Raw genomic sequence first — 17,858 nt, forward strand, 5'->3', positions numbered from 1 at the left:
CATTTTTTAAAAAAGCAACTTCCCCGGAACTGCAGGTCCCAGAATCCCCAAGGACAGTTATCGGTAACCTCCTATTTTCCAAACTTTGAGTATATCATCATTTGACTCCTCCACCCCAACGCATCAGCAATCCATAGCCATCAGCTTCAATTAATTGTTTAATTGTTGCAATTTGTCTTGGGTCCTTTCGAAGAAGAAAGGGGGCATAAAAGCTTTTTAAATAAATAAATAGGCACTGAAATTGTGCACGGGGCCATGTTGAATTATAATCTTCAAGTCGTCTTAGAACTGCAAGGATGGATCATCCACTCCAGCCCCTGTTATAGAGGCCCGGGGGGAAGGGATTCGAACTCCAGACCTTTTGCTCTGCAGCCAGATCCCTAAAACCCTGAGCGATCCATTTCTGCTGAAGGACGATGGGAGAGGTTACTCCAACACCATCCTTGTAAAAGGCCAAGCTGTTCGAATTCCAGCCTGCCCCGTGGTCAAGGCACAGAGTAGCCCCACTGATGTCTATTTTCATACCGTGTGCGGTTTTTAAAAAAGTCCGTCCAGCAGGTTTTTGTCCGTTTGTTTATTTTTTTTTAAAAAAATTATTTTCCTGCTCGAATAGTTTCCCAACCTGCATGCATTGTGCGGACAAGCTGTAACCGATATAGTTAAGACCTTTCTGGTATCAACCTCGCTTGAGAGCCAGCCGGCGAACGATGCTAATCTGAATATTTCTTGCAGAAGTAAAGGACATTAAAGGCAATTATGTTTTCTTAACTCTGAGCAGGCTGAATCACATTATTATGATTTTTTTCCTTCCTTAAGTGCACTGAAAAGTTGGCAGAACATCTAACGCCCTGGCTTCTGTCGGTTATTTTTATACGAGAGGAAAGGTGCCTATGTCAGAAATGGCTCCCTAAGAGGCAAGAATTAACCGATTTAGATTTCCTAGCTTCTGTACATGTGTGTATGTGGACAGGTGGCAGGAAGAGAGGCTTTTGAGTAACATTAAAATCAGAAATTGCGGTTTTTCGAAAGCTAGCCTGGGGTGGTTTCTCCCCCCTCCACCAAAGCAAAAGCTTAAGTTCCTAGTCCTTATGGGTGTCAAGAGGGATTATTTTAGAACATCGGCAGGTGAAGTCCCAGTCGCCCGAAATTTGGAACGGTGTTTCTTGGAACGGCTCTTTCACCCCCTAGGTGAACAGATGAAATTTTGCAAAACAAACAAAGGGCCGCATCTTCTTGGTTTTGACAGAACGGCCTCTGGAACGCAGATTTTTCTTGGCTCCAGTCGGTGAGGGTTTCGGAAGAGGGGGAATGGCAGAAAAGCGATGAATCTGCGAATCTGCTTATGTGCATGCAAAGATCTAATCTGTAACAAATTCGCTATAATCTAAGTGCCTATCATTCTGGCCTCCCCCCCCCCCCCGAGATGAGCCAGGTTACAGGAAAGTGAACACTACAGGATGTGTTTAAAGACATGAGGGTAATTCCCAAGGGTTTATTGTCTTTAGACAATCGTATCGTTTTAAAGCCTTACTTTATGCACCACGTACGTCTTTCAAAAGGGTCAAGAGGAGTGTGCAAACATTCGCCGCAGTCGGCGGTCCCAAAGCAGCCATCTGCTTCACAGTTAGAAGCACAGCTGCCTTAAGAAGTAAAGGACATTGGATGATCACCCCCCCAAAAAAAGGTTTCTCAGCTCCAACAGCTGCTGGTGATCTTGGTCTGTTTGGGGGTTGGCCATCGGCGGTGGGGGAGCCCATGGGCTTGGAGGGGGCAAAGCGCCGAAGCTTTGAAGCAAGCCACTCCAGAGGGCTAAGTTTTAATCACTTCCTAATTGCAAAGCTGCCCTCTCGGTCCGTTTCTGCCCTGTATCCCCTGCGTGTCGGTGGAAATGCTGGTTTTCTCTTGAGCGTCCAGAGTTTGGAAGAAAGATGTAATAAGGAAAATATTGCCGCTGTCATAGTGCAGCTTTAGGTGGTTTAAAAAAGGGATATTGTCATTCGGAAAACAACATAATGGCTACAGATAGTTTTGTTTTCGTCCAGCGACATCTCAGCCACGCCTGAAAATAATTTGCCTTCTTTACCTAGGAAAGAGACGTCGGCCCTCCTGGCCACAAACAGAGATGGCACACCTTGTTATCCATGTTGTTCCTTTTATTGTCAAAAGTTATAAATAAATTTTCCCCCAAAATGCCACGGCACTCCCTCCCTCCCACACCTGGTTTTGCCTCGTGGCGCTTCGCCCACGCCAGGAACACTCAACTTATATTTATCCAGAACGCAGGCTCGGCTAGACAAAACTCGATCTCGTCGCTCTGAAGGGTACAAAGAAGACTTTTCAGAAAAACAAGTTTTCTTCGTTCGGTTTCCTCTGCCCTGGAGTATTTTTCCCGAGAAAATACTGGTTGGCTTGAGGGTTATTGTGAGCGTTTTGAGCTCAGGCAGAGCTTTGGAGCGTCGCCGGACTACAACTCCCATTGACCTTGGCACATCCAAGGACGATGGGAGTCTCGTCCCCCAGGCACCTGAGAGAGCCACCCTGAGGCTGTGCCCACTGATTGTGCTGCCCGGCTCCCACTTACTACAGCGTGGCCCCCAGATTTTCCTTCGGCTTTAGCAAGGGGTGAAACGCTAGCCCTGGCATTCAATAACCCATCGTCCTTGGAAGCAGCGTTAGGAGTGGAGGATGGGCTATGTGAGCCACACAGCTTTGTCCTTCAAAAGAGAGAAACGGCCAGAGGCAGGTGGCGACGGCTGTCCCTCTGAATCTGTTGAATGCCCCATTTTGCTCCAACCCCATAATCTGAAATCCATGTTATTTTCCCCCGTTCCTTCATACGTCCTGTTTGGCTCTTCAGGAACGCTGGAATGAGGTTAGGAGACCCTGCGTAGTTATCCTTCATCTCGCTACCTCTGCGTCCTGCTACTGTATAAGTCGTAGTCTGGAGTTCGAGTCCTGCTCCGCAAGAGCAGCAAACATGCAGGGAGGAGGGTTGCCACGTCCTTGTTTTAAATATTGCACTCTCGCCCTCTTCAGACCACGATTGCATGGCGGGACGGCTGACTGGGGGGGGGGGTCAGGCTGAATCCAGTCCGTGTTTCAGTTCGAAATTTACAGACTCTCTCTCCCCAAGACACCGTACTCTATACCCTCGCCCATCACAAAAAAAAACACAACAAAATTAAGTCCAGCACCTTGGGAAAGCTTGTGTCAAGTTCCGACTAAAACCCGGAACGGACAGGACCCCTCCCCCTTGCACACCCCAGGAAAGACCCTCAGCCATGTATCCTGGACGCTTCCCGAACCCCACACAAAAGGCAGTTTCAGTAATATTTGATAGCGGTATTGGCAAAAAAAAAAAAAAAAAAGGAGAGAGGGAAAAATAATATTTGGAAGAAAACATATTAATACATATATAAAAATGTGTGGTTTTTTTGGAGGGGGGAAGTCCTTTTTTCCTCCTTCTGGTGATGGGAACTTGGACGTTAAATATCAGCTAGAAATATTTTGCATTTCCTCCTGGTTAATCTTTCCTGTGCTGCAGTTTGTGACATTAATATATTCTGCTGTCGAGAGACCCTGCTTAGCCTAGTAGTCAAGCTGCTAGTCCCCATCGCCTTGGGCCGGATGGGCGCTGATAGAAAATGAAATTCTACCTCCTCTGGGAGTCTATACATTAAACTCTTCCAAGGGCCACCATTTCTGTGCCACTGCGGCGCCAGAAGTAATGAGTTCGAATTCCCCCGGTGCGTCTTTGATAGGGTCTGGACTCGATGATCGGTCAGCTCTCTTCCAGCTCCGCTGTTCTCAGATGATGACAAATTCTCATTATTAACGCAGTGAATTCAATTCAAGGAGACGGTGTGTGACTTTTCTCACATCTGGAGGAAGCCTACATTTTCACAGATGTCTCTCGTTCGTGCGTCTTGGGATATCCCCGGCCCAGCCTGGTTGTCCCGCCTAACCCTAACCCCCACCCCACGTCCAGTTGTAGAATGCGTGTCTCGCCCCCTACAAGTTGTCATTGGCCATCGCCGGGTTGGTGTAAGAGAAGCCCCTGGCCCCGTTCCTCGGTAATGTCTGCGGAAGAGGGAAAGAATACCCAGAGAAGATATGATTAGTTCATTTAACTTCTTAATAAACCGATTTGGGGTCAGCGCCAATCACACTGAGCCTGTGTCTAAAAGAGGTGCTCCCTTCATGATCAATGTCATCTGTTTGGCGCACTGTTTGATTTTCTTTCCTGCTTCGCGTGGCGATCGGAAGGTTGGCTTCCTCTGAAACCTGACCACCGAGACTGTGTCTCAGAGGAAAAAATCCAGTAGAGGGAGGTCGGTATAGGATGTTCTAGATATATATCCATACACAGCAGTGACTATCTAAGACCGCAGCTTTCTAGGTGAAAGGATCAGTCCCAGGCAAACGTTTCCTACATTCTTTGTCAGGGTGTGTTTGCTACCACCAGCTTACGTGGGGAGTCTTGTTCCCGCACACGCTAGAAGGAGCTGCGTTGTCACGTCTGTTTGTTTAATTTTTAAATACAACCTCGAATCCGCCTCTTGATTTGCATGTCCAAAAGGTTAGCCTGCGGAGGGAGAACCGAGGGCTGAAAAAAAGACATTCTAGACTAGCTGTTCTTAGAAGACGAAACCCATTAAGGGCTGATTAAGTGTGAGTGTCACACGAGGACTCTTCCCATCTCCCTGAGGGAGCCTGGTCTGAGGATAGGTCTTCAGAACTAAACTGCAGGTTTTTGTCAGTCTGTTTCTCTGCCCCCCCCCCAGGCATGAAAGACTGCCTGAGTCACGTCTCTCCAACAATAACATGCTTGCAGTTCTCCTTACGGGAAATCTATAATGGAGATTTCTGTCCCTAAACCGCTTAGGGACAGATCCACACTGTCAAGGATAATCCATCCTCAGATTCACACACTCCCATGTAACAGAAAAGTTACTTTTTATGGACTACAAGTTGTAGCCGAAAAGTAACTTCTCAAAATTTCGAGGGGGAACTATTTTCCTATTCAGCATTCCAGCCAGCCATTCCCTTCTCTGTAGGACCCCACACCACCTTTCTCCCATTCTAGGAGCTATATCGGCCTTGCAGACCTTCGAAACCCCTAAACGTGGCTCGCCTGGGCCAAAGGCTGGTCTCGGCCTAGCTCTATCCAAGCTTCCTGTCCCTAATCCAGTGCTGGCTTTCTGAACAGGAAGCTAGGCCGAGCTAGGCCTTGAAAACCTCTCAGTCCAGGTGAGCGACAGTTAGGTGCCTGGAATGTCGGTCAGGGAGCATTCCCAGAATGGAGGGGGATGGGATTTGTAGTCCAAAACAAATCTGAACACCCCATCCTTCTGTGTGGCTTCCTTGAGGGAAAAACGGGAGGCAGAAACAGAGCATCTGAGGGGCAACCAAATATCTGGCCAGCATGGCCTGAACCCGATGTCCTTTCCCTCTCAGGAGGAAAGGAAAAAGAGGCCTGGAGGGCCGCCAGCAACGTTACGAGCGAACAGCTCAGTGCCGTGTGTAAACATTAGCCTGGTCACACCAAGGGCAAACAAGCCGTGAAGAGGCATCATCCTCCAACCTGGCGGATGATGCTTGCGAAAGAGAGGCTGGGGAGGGGAGAGACACCTCCCCCCTTCCTTCTGCTCTCCTTTTGCCCGCATTCCCACAGGGGCCGACCGGAGTGTTTGCTCAGCCCTCCTGGTGTTTGTTCAGCCAAGCCGTGCACGGAAGAGAACAGCTCGCGGCTGGCTTGGGCAGGTGCTAAGGGCGCAGCGGGCAGAAAGCCGGAGCGGCTGGGCGGACATGATGTGTCTCTCCCTCCCTGAGCCGAGCAGGGGGAGAAACCAATCAATAAAAATAATGACACCTTTGTCGAGGGGGATAAAAATAGGCTCCAGTTGGTGACCTTGGCAACGGGGCCTATCCAGCCTGGATGGTCCGGCTAAGCCTTCTCAACGCACACTGGCCAGGTTAGACCAGGCCAACTTCATAGCGGCGGAGGCTGGGGACTTTGACATGAACCCATCCCGGATCTTTGTCCGAACGTGAAAGGAGCGGTCCAGGGTGCTGAACCTGTTTCCAGGATGGGCTTCGGCTTTTCAAGCCGCTCCCGTAACGTTCGGACTCGAACCCGGAGGGGACGCCCACCTTCCTGCTGTTCCCAGAGGGTCAAAGTCGCCTGCCTCTTCTGCTTCGTGATCGAGCCTGCCTTTTCCCACAGACAGATCCCCACCCACCCACCCACCGCGGATTTAATCTCCAACCCGAGGAAATGGGGGGGGGGGAAGCCATCTTGGAAAAGGGAAGGTGTGTTGGAACAAGAGGTTAAGGCCTAGCGTGGTCTTGGGACAGGTGAGCAGAAGTGATAATGGAGGGCTGCAGACGAAGATGAAGCCTTGGCCCGCACAAGGGCAGCTGTTGTTTTCACACCAGACTCCCAGTTAGAGATTAACTCTGGGATGGAGAAGGACAGCACAGAGCGGCTTGGGATCAAGGGCAAGAGGCAGGACCGCCTCCGAAGCTGGTGACTCACGAGGGGCTGGCGCCTTCGCTTCGATTCGAGCGGGCCAGGGTGCCGGCCACACCCCAAAAAATGGAATTTAAAAAATAATTACAATTGAAAATGCTTGGCAAGAATGCAAGACGAGTAAATGGCATTCGGAGGCTGGAATGTGCTATTGGGGGGCAGTTCCCAAACCGGGATGGGTGGGCAGTGGTGTGCCCCTCAAGGGGGCGTGAAGGGGGAAGGGGTTCAGGCCATCATCATCATCATCATCATCATCATCATCATCATCATCATCATCATCATCATCATCATCATCATTTAGATAGAGATGGGAATGCTGATGGAGTAAGACTAAATGGAGAAAGGATAGATAGATAGATAGATAGATAGATAGACAGACAGACAGACAGACAGACAGACAGACAGAGATTTGCACTCACCTCATTGTAAGGGTTCGGCTTGCTGTTCGGGGCAGCGTATCGCCCATGGGTTTGGTACGTCGGGTAGTCGCTCATGGGGTGGTAAGAGTCTCGGCTGCTTAGCAGGTCCAGGCTCCCGCGCTGGTGCCGCCGACACCAGTAAATGATCTGGGAGGAAATCCGAAGAGGGAAGAGGCAAGGATTGAGCATGCAGCAAAGCAAAAGAGAGGAAGATGTCTCTGATTTTTAAAATACGGCGACCCACTACATCATCTAGAGAAGTTTAGGTGACCGTCCTCGATAATTTAAGGACTGGATTCATCTCGTTGGATCTGAATTGGTAGTTCTAGTCTATTTCCAAATAAGTCTCAAAGCAGGCTTTCCTCTCCCCGCACACCAACCCTGTGAGGCAGGTCAAGCGAAGATGGAGTGACCAACCCAGGATTCTAGCTCTGCAAATCTTGAGTTAATTAGATTATTATTATCGACTCAGGGAGCTTCATACTAAGGTGAGAGACGAAAACAATCCCAAATCTCTCGTGGTTCATGGCCTAACCACTATATCGCACTGCCTGCTCCGTGATTGCTAAATGGAGCCTCTACATTTCGGGACAGTCTGCCTGCAAAGCCAACATAGCAGGGGGGGGGACTCGGCTGGAGAGCTCTTGGCAGGACACCGAGGTGAATTGCAGGTCCATGATTTGGCTCGGTGGCCAGCCGGGCGAGTTGCCGTCGGCCCGACCTGGAGGGAGGGCGGCGAAATACTCACCAGCAGCAGGAAGGCGATGAGGGCTAGCAGCACGAGGAAGCAGACCAGAACAAGCAGAGCGATGCCCCAGCCGGGGACGGTAGGTGAGGAAGACGTAGGAGGGGTTGAATCCGTGGCTATGAAAGGGGAGGAAGACAAGAAGGCCATCAGAAACTCAGGAGGGCGAGTTTTCCATCATCTATAGATAAATTAGCGGGGTTTTGTGTCTCCCGAACCCTCTCTTCCCAGATCCCCGTTCAGTTCCCATTTTGCAAGCCATAGCCATTCCATTGATGATGAGGACTAGAAACTTCATGCTAGTTTTTTCTGTGGGACCCCACTGAAAAAATTGAGTTCTGTCTCAGCCCTGCCTGAATCAACCAATCTTTTACCTGCAATATCAGTCAGCTTCAAGCCGTGGAGTTCAATGTCCGTGGCATTCTTAACTGTTTCTTCTACTTTTTGCGCAAATTCAGGCTTGGATGTCTCACTGTTACTCCGGAAATTTATTTCTGAGTCCACCACCACAGATCCTGGCCTTTACATTCGAGAGAGAAAGAGAACCATAAAGAGCATTAAATACATTAACGGCCCAGGGAGGCTCGTAGCTTAGTCACCAAACTCTGCCGTTCTATGCAGAAAGCCCCGAATTCGATTCCTGCGATGGGCGAGAGATATTTTGCAGGACTCAAATCCTATCGGCTGTTTCCTATTCTTGAAATAAGAACATGAAATAGCCAGAAGGATTTCTGACCCACAACTTTGTGGTACAGAAGTTGCTTCAGGTCAAGAAATTCTAAGTTTCAGTGGCCACCTTTCTCAAGTTCTGACATTAAACATACACTCTTAAGTCTGGCAGGCAGAAACAACTACAATTTAAATGTCAAGGCTCTAGTCCTCATTGATTTTTCCACTAAAAAGAATGTGCGCAAGGAGCACAATGACTAGGAATAGAGACAAAATTATAATAAATCTCTAATTAAAGCATTCAAAACCGTCCATGAAAAGGCCAGCAGCCAGAATCTTATTATGAATGCACATGTAAGAGAAAAATTCATCTCTTGTGCCGTCAGACATGTAACTGAGTACGGGATCTGGGTATGTCCACAGGTGCACAACAGCCGACCAGAATGATCAACACACATTTTCATAGTTTGAGGCCGATGACGTGCCAAGCTGATCGGATCCTGGCCGTCTCATTTGAAACACACACCCAGCGTCCACTGACACCCAGAAAAATATTAAAATTAAGAATAGATTCTCTTCCGGCAGGGTTCAGCCCTTGGCGGGTCTCACTTGGACCCACAAGTTAAACCCGGGGGGGGGTCTACCCCCGTGTTTCGGTCATATGTTACCCACTGCCCCCTCACCTCCTCTTTAGCAGCCAAAACGGAATAAGATTTTTTATAAGGTGGGGTGGAGACCTTGAAATGAAGAGCAAGACAGTGAATTTATCCCTTGGGGCTTCAGCTGGAGAAGCCGGTCTTTGCTCTGTTAAAGCAACATAGAAGCTGATCAACCCGCCCTTATTTCTGCGGCTCCCGGAAATTCTGGCATGGTCCAGTTTCGTCGGCTACTCCAGATCATTTTTCCCAGGGATTTTTCTGCCACCAGACTCTCATTCCATACCTGAATGCAGTCACGTAATAGCCAAGATAGACGGTGCGCAGAGGGCACGTAGAACAGTTATATATTGAGTTATACTGCAAAAAGAAAAAAGGGGGAAGAAGGGGGTGATGGATTAGCGCTGGAGTGAATTTGTTGAGATTCATCATCATTTTAGAACTGCAGAGCAGGAAGAGATCTTATACATCATCCAGTCCAGCCCCGGTCAAGGAGGCACAGTGGGGGATTCGAACTCCCAACCTTTGGTTAAACCAGCAGTGTAGAAAGAGGTGAGCAAAATGGGCAGAATCTATTTCTCCTCACCCTCTTTACTGTCCCGTGTTACAAGGGTTTCTCTTTTTTAACAAACAGTTTTCCTTTCTCCCATGTAGACATACACGAGCATGATTTTGCATGCATCTCTCTCTCTCTCTCTCTCTCTCTCTCTCTCTCACACACACACACACACACACACACACACACACACACACACACACATCCCAGTCTGCCAGCCATGGCATAAAGAGTTAACAAGTTACGGGAAGAAGCTTGTTTTCTTCCTCTTCTCCTTAATCATCTTCATCACAATCTTAGAACAGCATCGTTGGAAGGGACCCCCTAAATCATCACATCCAGCTCCTGTCCAGGAGGCACAATGGAAGAATTGAACTCCCAGCCTCGGGCTCCGCAGCCAGATGCCTCAACCACTGAGCTGGCCTATAAGAACTGCTGATCATAGAAGGGACCCTACAGATCATTCAGTCCAGCCCCTTTCAAGAAGGCCCGGTTCCAAGGATGGTGATGAGACCCTCAGTGGATCACATCTACCCTATGAGTGGCCCCTTTCTCGTGCCAGCTCTCACCAGGACACCACACCGACTCCACGTTCCCCTTCGATTCTTTCCGAGATCTTGGCTGAAATCCTGTCGTACCGCTAGGCAAATGACGTACCTTTAAGAGGTGAATTACGTCAACTTCAGAAATCTCCGCAGCCATTATCAGTTGCATGCAGAGTTGTGCAATCCAGGGAATGCCTATGGAGATTTCTTCCACTCCCAAAAGTATGCCTTCGCCATACCGCAACAGGATTTCAGCTGATTTATATATTTTGGAAAATCTCTGCACTCTAACGTCCTGGCCTTTTAATTGTATTGACAATTAGAGGGAATAAACTGCTAGAAGCTTGGGAAAGCTACTCTAGAGGGCTAGAATCCCTCCGCCTGCAGGAGGAACAATAGCGCAGAACGAGCCAATGTGGGGTGAACTGAGTGTTGGAACACCTGAGTTCAAATCCTCCCGCTTGGTGATGAGAGCTTTGGGTGCACAGACGCCGCTCTCCCTCTTGACTGGTCTACCTTACAGGGATGTTGGGTGATAAAATGGGTAGATGGAGAACCACACAGATCCTCCTTGGAGCTCTCTGGTGGGAAACCAAAACGTTTTGTGGGAAATGACAGCTCTCGTACACCTCGGAAGTAACGTGAAGGCTCTGGCACTCACCACTTGCCCAATTGAATTATCCAAATTTTTGAATTGTTGGCTGTTCCGATCCAACAGAGCCGAACTGTAATTTCTGTTCGTTATGCGGAAAGTCAGGAGGACAAGCACCGACACAGTGCTGGTGGTTGCCGTTGTGGGTTCTGATGTGTGTTGGCTTGATGTTGACAGAGTGGTGCTGTGGGTGGTTCCAGAAGAGGTGGTCGTCTCCATCGTGGTTCCGGAGACGGTGGAGGTGGTTGAGCTGGTGACGGTGGGCGAGGTGGTTGTCTCCATCGTGTTTCTGGAGGCAGTGGAGTTGGTGACGGTGGGCGAGGTGGTTGTCTCCATCGTGTTTCTGGAGGCGGTGGAGTTGGTGACGGTGGGCGAGGCCGTGGTCTGCGTTGTCCCGGTGGAGGCGGTGGTGGAGGGAGGCACAACGGTAGAATGCCCTGAATGAATTGTGAACATCACTGTTAATAACCTATCCAGACAATACTTTCTCCATCATGGGTGGATTAAATTACAGTGGTGCCCCGCATAGCGACAATAATCCGTTCCAGGAAAATTGTTGCTATCCGGAATCGTTGCTATATGGAACAAAAAACTCACCGCTATGCGAAAATCCTCCATCCGGCTGCCATTTTCGCTGCCCAGTAAGCAAGGAAAGGGCGCGAAAACGCTGCGGGTGGCCATTTTTTCCCCAGTGGCCATTTTGGAACCACCGATCAGCTGTTTTCTAAACATCGCAATGCGAAAATTGGTATGCGAAACGCTTACCGATCATCGCAATGTAATATTTAGCCATTAAAAACATTGCAATGCGATCGCTTTCGCGATCGCAGAATCTGCATCGCTATGCGGATTCATCGTTAAATGGAGTGCTCGCTATGCGGGGCACCACTCTACTCAGCCCCACCTTAATCAACCAATCTTTTACCTGCAATATCAGTCACATTCAAGCCGTGGGTTGCGTTGTTTGAGGCATTTTTCATCGGTTCTTCTACTTCTTGCACAAAATTGGGCTTGGAAGTCTCATTGTTACTCCGGAAATTTATTTCTGAGTCCACCACCACGGATCCTGGCCTTTACATTCGACAGAAAAAGAGAACAGTAAAGAGCATTAAATAAATTGGAAGACCCACGAACAGCCCAGGGAGGCTCATAGCTTAGTCACCAAACTGTGGCATTCCATGCAGAAAGCCCCGAATTCGGTTCCTGCGATGGCCGAGAGATATTTTGCAGGACTCAAAGCCTACCGGCTGTTTCCTGTTCTTGTAATAAGAACATGAAATAGCCAGAAGGATTTCAGACTCACAACTTTGTGGTACAGAAGTTGCTTCAGGTCAAGAAATTCTAAGTTTCAGTGGCCACCTTTCTCAAGTTCTGACGGAAATATATGTTCTATTTAAGTTTGGCGGGCAGAAACAACCAGAATGTAAATGTCTGTTTACCATATCTTTCCGTGTATAAGATGCCCCCATGTATAAGACGTGCACCATTTTTCTAACCAAAAATTAAGAAATCTAAGTGGGGCTTAGCAAGTGTAGTAGGAAAGGGATCAAAGTGCAGTAGGATCGCTATAATCCCTGATTTCTCCCTTCGTGCTAAGCCCCGCGGGGCTTAGCAAAAGGAGGGGGAAAGGGATCAAAGCAGTCCTGCAACTGCATTATCGTTTTGATCCCTTCCCTCTTATACAGCCAAGGGATTGCTTTGATTCTTTCCCCCCTCCTTTTGTTAAGCCTCATGGGACTTAGCAAGCAGAGGAGAAAGCAGGGATCAAATTGTTCCTGCAGGGCTTTGATCCCTGATTTCCTTTTGCTAAGGATTAGCAAGAGGAGAGGAAAGCAGGGATCAAAGTGCTGCAGGATTGCTTTGATCCCTGCTTTCCCCTCCACTTGTTTTTGTTCTCTCCTCAGCTTACTTCTGTATATAAGACGACACTCAATTTTTAGTCTAAAAATTAAGAAAAAAGTCTAGTCTTCTACACGGAAAAATACGGTAAATGTCAAGGCTCTAGTCCTCACTGCTGTCCCCCTAAAAATAATGCACTCACAGAGGGCTATGACTCGGTTGGGGACAAAATTATAATAAAGCTCTAATTAAAGCATTCAAAACCATCCATTAAAAGGCCATGGCCAGAATCTTATTTTGAAATGCACTTGTAAGAAGAAATTCAGATGGTTTCCTGGGCATCTCTTGTGCTGTCAGACATGTAACTGAGTACAGGATCCAGATATGTCCACAGGTGCACAACAGACAATCAGAATGATCAACACACATTTTCATAGTTTGAGGCCGATGCTGTGCCAAGCTGATTGGATCCTGAGCGTCTCATTTGAAACACATACCCAGCGTCCACTGATCAATATTAAAATTAAGAATAGATAACGGTCTTTGCTCTGTTAAAGCAACATAGAAGCTGATCAACCCGTCCTTATTTCTGCGGCTCCCGGAAATTCTGGCCTGGTCCAGCTTCGTCGGCTACTCCAGATTATTTTTTCCCAGGGATTTTTCTGTCGCCTGACTCTCATTCCATACCTGAATGCAATCACAGTATAGCCAAGATAGACGGTGCGCAGCCGGCAGGTGGAACAGTTATATATTGAGTTATACTGCAAAAAGAAAAAAGGGGGAAAGAAGGGGGGTGATGGATTAGAGCTGGAGTGAATTTGCTGAGATTCATCATCATTACCATCATTTTAGAACAGCAGAGCTGGAAGGGATCTTATACATCATCCAGTTCAGCCCCTGGTTAAACCAGCAGCATAGAAAGAGTTGAGCAACATGGGCAGAAGCTGTTTGTCCTCACCCTCTTTACTATCCTGTGTTACAAGGTTATTTTTTAACAAACAGTTTTCTGCCATGTAGACATAAGCAGGTATGATTTTGCATGCATCTCTCTCTCTCTCTCTCTCTCTCTCTCTCTCTCTCTCTCTCTCCCAAGGGTTTGGGACCATTGTTATAGATCATTCAGTCCAGCCCCTTTCAAGGAGACCCGATTCCAAGGATGGCGATGAGACCCTCAATGGATCACATCTATACCATGAGTGGCCCCTTTCTTGTGCCAGCTCTCACCAGGACACCAAAGTGATTCGATTCTTTCCGAGACCTTGGCTGAAATCCTGTCGTACTGCTAGGCAAACGACCTACCTTTAAGAGGTGAATTAACTCAACTTCAGAAATCTCCGCAGCCATTATCAGTCGCATGTAGCGTCATGCAATCCAGGGAATGCCTACGGAGATTTCTTCCACTCCAAAAAGTATGCCTTCGCCATACCACAACAGGATTTCAGCTGATTTATGTATTTTGGAAAATCTCGGTGCTCTAACATCCTGGGCTTTCAATTCCTGTCTTGACAATTAGAGGGGATAAACTGCTAGAAGCTACCCAAGAGGTCTAGAAGTCCCAGAATCCCTTCAGCCCACAGGAAGAACAATAGCATTGACAGAGCTAATAGGGTGTAAACTGAGTGTTGGGACACCTGAGTTCAAATCCTCCCACTTGGTGATGAGAGCTTTGGGCACGCAGATGCCACTCTCCCTCTGGACTGGTCTACCTTACAGGGATGTTGGGTGGTAAAAAGGGTAGGAGGAGAACGACACAGATCCTCCTTGGAGCTCTCTGGTGGGAAACCAGGAAAGTTTGTGGGGAATGACCGCTCTCGTACACCTCAGAAGTAACATGAAGACTCAGGCACTTACCACATCCCCAATTAAATTATTTAGATCTTTGAATTCTGTGCTGTTCCGATGCGACAAATTAGAACTGTAATTTCTGTTCGTTATGCGGAAAGTCAGATAGACAAGCACCGGCACAGCGCTGGTGGTTGCCGTTGTGGGTTCTGATGTGTGTTGGCTTGATGTTGACAGAGCGGTGCTGTGGGTGGTAAGTTCGGGAGCGGTTCCCGGGGAGGTGTGAACAGTGCCAGAGGAGAAGGTTGTCTCTGTCCCGTTTCTGGAGACGGCGGTGGCAGTGAAGTCGGTGGCGGTGGGCGAGGAGGCCGACTCCGTCGACCCTGTGGGGGTGGCGTGGGCAGTGGGGGTGACGTGGACAGTGGGGGTGGCGGTGTGGGGGGACGCCGACTCTGTCAACCCTGTGGGGGTGGCGTGGACAGTGGGGGTGGCGTGGACAGTGGGGGTGGCGTGGGCAGTAGGGGTGGCAGTGTGGGGGGACGCCGACTCTGTCGACCCTGTGGGGGTGACGTGGACAGTGGGGGTGGCGTGGACAGTGGGGGTGGCGGTGTGGGGGAAGGCCGACTCTGTCGACCCTGTGGGGGTGACGTGGACAGTGGGGGTGGCGTGGACAGTGGGGGTGGCGGTGTGGGGGAAGGCCGACTCTGTCGACCCTGTGGGGGTGACGTGGACAGTGGGGGTGGCGGTGTGGGGGAAGGCCGATTCTGTCGACCCTGTGGGGGTGGCGTGGACAGTGGGGGTGGCGTGGACAGTGGGGGTGGCGGTGTGGGGGGACGCTGACTCTGTCGACCCTGTGGGGGTGGCGTGGACAGTGGGGGGTGGCGTGGACAGTGGGGGTGGCGGTGTGGGGGGACGCCGACTCTGTCGACCCTGTGGGGGTGGCGTGGACAGTGGGGGTGGCGGTGTGTGGGGAGGCTGACTCCGTCGACCCTGTGGGGGTGGCGTGGACAGTGGGGGTGGCGTGGACAGTGGGGGTGGCGGTGTGTGGGGAGGCCGACTCCGTCGACCCTGTGGGGGTGACGTGGGCAGTGGGGGTGGCGGTGTGTGGGGAGGCTGACTCCGTCGACCCTGTGGGGGTGGCGTGGACAGTGGGGGTGGCGTGGACAGTGGGGGTGGCAGTGTGTGGGGAGGCCGACTCCGTCGACCCTGTGGGGGTGACGTGGGCAGTGGGGGTGGCGGTGTGGGGGGACGCCAACTCTGTCGACCCTGTGGGGGTGACGTGGACAGTGGGGGTGGCGTGGACAGTGGGGGTGGCGGTGTGGGGGGACGCCAACTCTGTCGACCCTGTGGGGGTGGTGTTGGTAGTGGAGATGTCGGTGTCAGGGGAGGAAGCTTTCTCCGAAGAGCTGTTGGTAGGTATGGTGTCAACTGCGGGGCTGGAGGCATCTGAAAGAATTGTGAACATCACTGTTAATAACTGATCCAGACAATACTTTTTGGTTGCAGATCTCCTAAATATATGGATAATTTTTAAAAGAACCGCGAGCTGTCTGAGAGTAGACATTGCTTCCTATTCCGTCAGGAGAAATGGCTCATCTAAGATTCTACCCAGTTAATGATCTCATTTGCACACGACCAGCAGACCTAAGTGGGGTCCCTTGGAACAACCCATAACCCTGAATAGACCCCCAGGTGCAGATTTGCTTGACCCATTAGACAATCAATCACAAGGCTAATTGAATCTGTATCCAATAAAAAAATTGAGTATGTGTGTGTGTAATTCCTGTTGGTTCCTCATTGGTTCCATCTTCGTACTGCTCTAACAATGACGAAGTTTTTCCTGTTATTCAGCCAAAATCTGGCTTCCTGTAACATGAGACCATTATTACATGTCCTACACTCTGGGAGGATGGTGGGCAGATAGGTAAGACGTGAACCATAGAGCGTTCCATGAGTTAACCCCACCCCATGACTATAAATCCCACGTTCCACTCTGGACAATGCTGACCGAGAGGTATCAAGAGAACTTCCTTTTTCCCTGTTTTCAATCAACCCTTTATTCAGAAGTTGAATCACAAGGGCTGGAAATTTTGGTGTCTTCGAAAGTGAGCACCTGATTCGGTCTTGAGTACAGTGGTGCCTTGCTAGACAGTCACCCTGCATAACATTTTTTTCGCTATACATTGGCTTTTTGCAATCGCTATAGCGATTCGCAAAGCAGTGATTCCTACGGGGGAATTTCGCTGGACAATGTTTGGTCCCTGCTTCGCAAACCAATTTTCGCTAGACAACGATTTTGTCAGCTTCCTCTGCGCTCGCAAACAGCTGTTTTCGGGACCTAAGCTTTGCAAGACAGCGATTTAAACAGCTGATCGGCGGTTCGCAAAGCGGCTTTCCTATGGCCGATCTTCGCTAGACAATGATGATTCTTCCCCATTGAAACGCATTAAACAGATTTCAATGTATTCTAGTGGGGAAATGCTTTTCGCTAGACAATGATTTCGCTAAACAGCGATTTTAGTGGAATGGATTATCATCGTCTAGCAAGGCACCACTGCATTTATTTATTTTTAACCCAACCATCCATACAGCCTTCCCTTTGTCCCGCTTCATACCATAAATTCCCTGTGACTTTTTTGTTGGGATGGTTCCCTTCTGAAGCCCTGGTTTATTTTCAGTCTCGGTTTGTTCTGGGGGGGGGGATCAGATTTTAGTGTGATGGCCTTTCCCTATAAACTTCATAGTTATCGTCCAAGGCTCCCCCCCCCCATCATTGATCATCTTCAATTTGTGTTCAGTTGGAACCGAAAACAAAGCAAAACTTTAGAGAAGCTTCAGCAGGGAAGCAGATGCCTCCCATAATCTTTCAAAGATCTGCTTTAAAAAAAAACAGATTTCTTTTTCGCACAGCCAAGGGCTTTTCTTAAAGGAAAGAGAAGTCTCTTTTTAAAGGGAAGATTTAAAGAGAATATGGGGGCCCCGTTCTGTGGCTTCTCCAGTGGCCGGACAAATAATATACAGCACAAAAGACTGACAGATTGACTCAGACCCAGGGACCAGCTGCCTGTGTTTTCTGCAAGCATATAGAATTACTTCTGTTTCCAAAATATAGACTCAATGTGCGTCCAAGGGGGAGAAATCATCACAGGCTGGTAATGACTTGCTTTCATCTCCAAAGAGTCTGGTTTCTTATCGCCTTGCCTCGTGCTCGGGAACCCAGATGAAAGCAAGGCACGAAAGAAAATTCGTGCGTGGGGAAATTTGGCCCGAGAGACCTTTTTTTGATGTAGGGCATTTGCAGCTTATCCGGTGCCCGATCTGATGGCTTTTTCGGCTGCTGCTCGATTTGCTTCAGGCTAACTCAGGTGGAGACACAGCCTTCCAGATGTGGGAGGACATTCAAAGCCCTTTCTGCCCTTCCTGGTGCCTGGAATCATAGTTTTTATGGTGATCACGGGCCGCC

General features: G+C 49.2%; 1 protein-coding gene across 1 annotated transcript; it reads right to left on the reverse strand.

Annotated features, from left to right (window-relative positions):
- Positions 1-1,858: 1,858 nt before the first annotated feature.
- On the reverse strand, positions 1,859-14,870 carry MUC1 (mucin 1, cell surface associated). The gene is made up of 9 exons (XM_020797320.3): positions 14,465-14,870; positions 13,301-13,374; positions 11,700-11,845; positions 10,784-11,211; positions 9,308-9,381; positions 8,071-8,216; positions 7,700-7,815; positions 6,952-7,098; positions 1,859-4,080 (listed from the first exon to the last, which is right to left on the reverse strand). Exons 3-9 carry the CDS (start codon positions 11,752-11,754, stop codon positions 4,012-4,014), a joined length of 1,035 nt encoding a protein of 344 aa, XP_020652979.3. The 5' UTR covers positions 11,755-11,845; positions 13,301-13,374; positions 14,465-14,870; the 3' UTR covers positions 1,859-4,011.
- Positions 14,871-17,858: the final 2,988 nt, after the last annotated feature.

This window comes from Pogona vitticeps, chromosome 15, assembly GCF_051106095.1.
Source record: "Pogona vitticeps strain Pit_001003342236 chromosome 15, PviZW2.1, whole genome shotgun sequence".
Classification (NCBI taxonomy): Eukaryota; Metazoa; Chordata; class Lepidosauria; order Squamata; family Agamidae; genus Pogona; species Pogona vitticeps.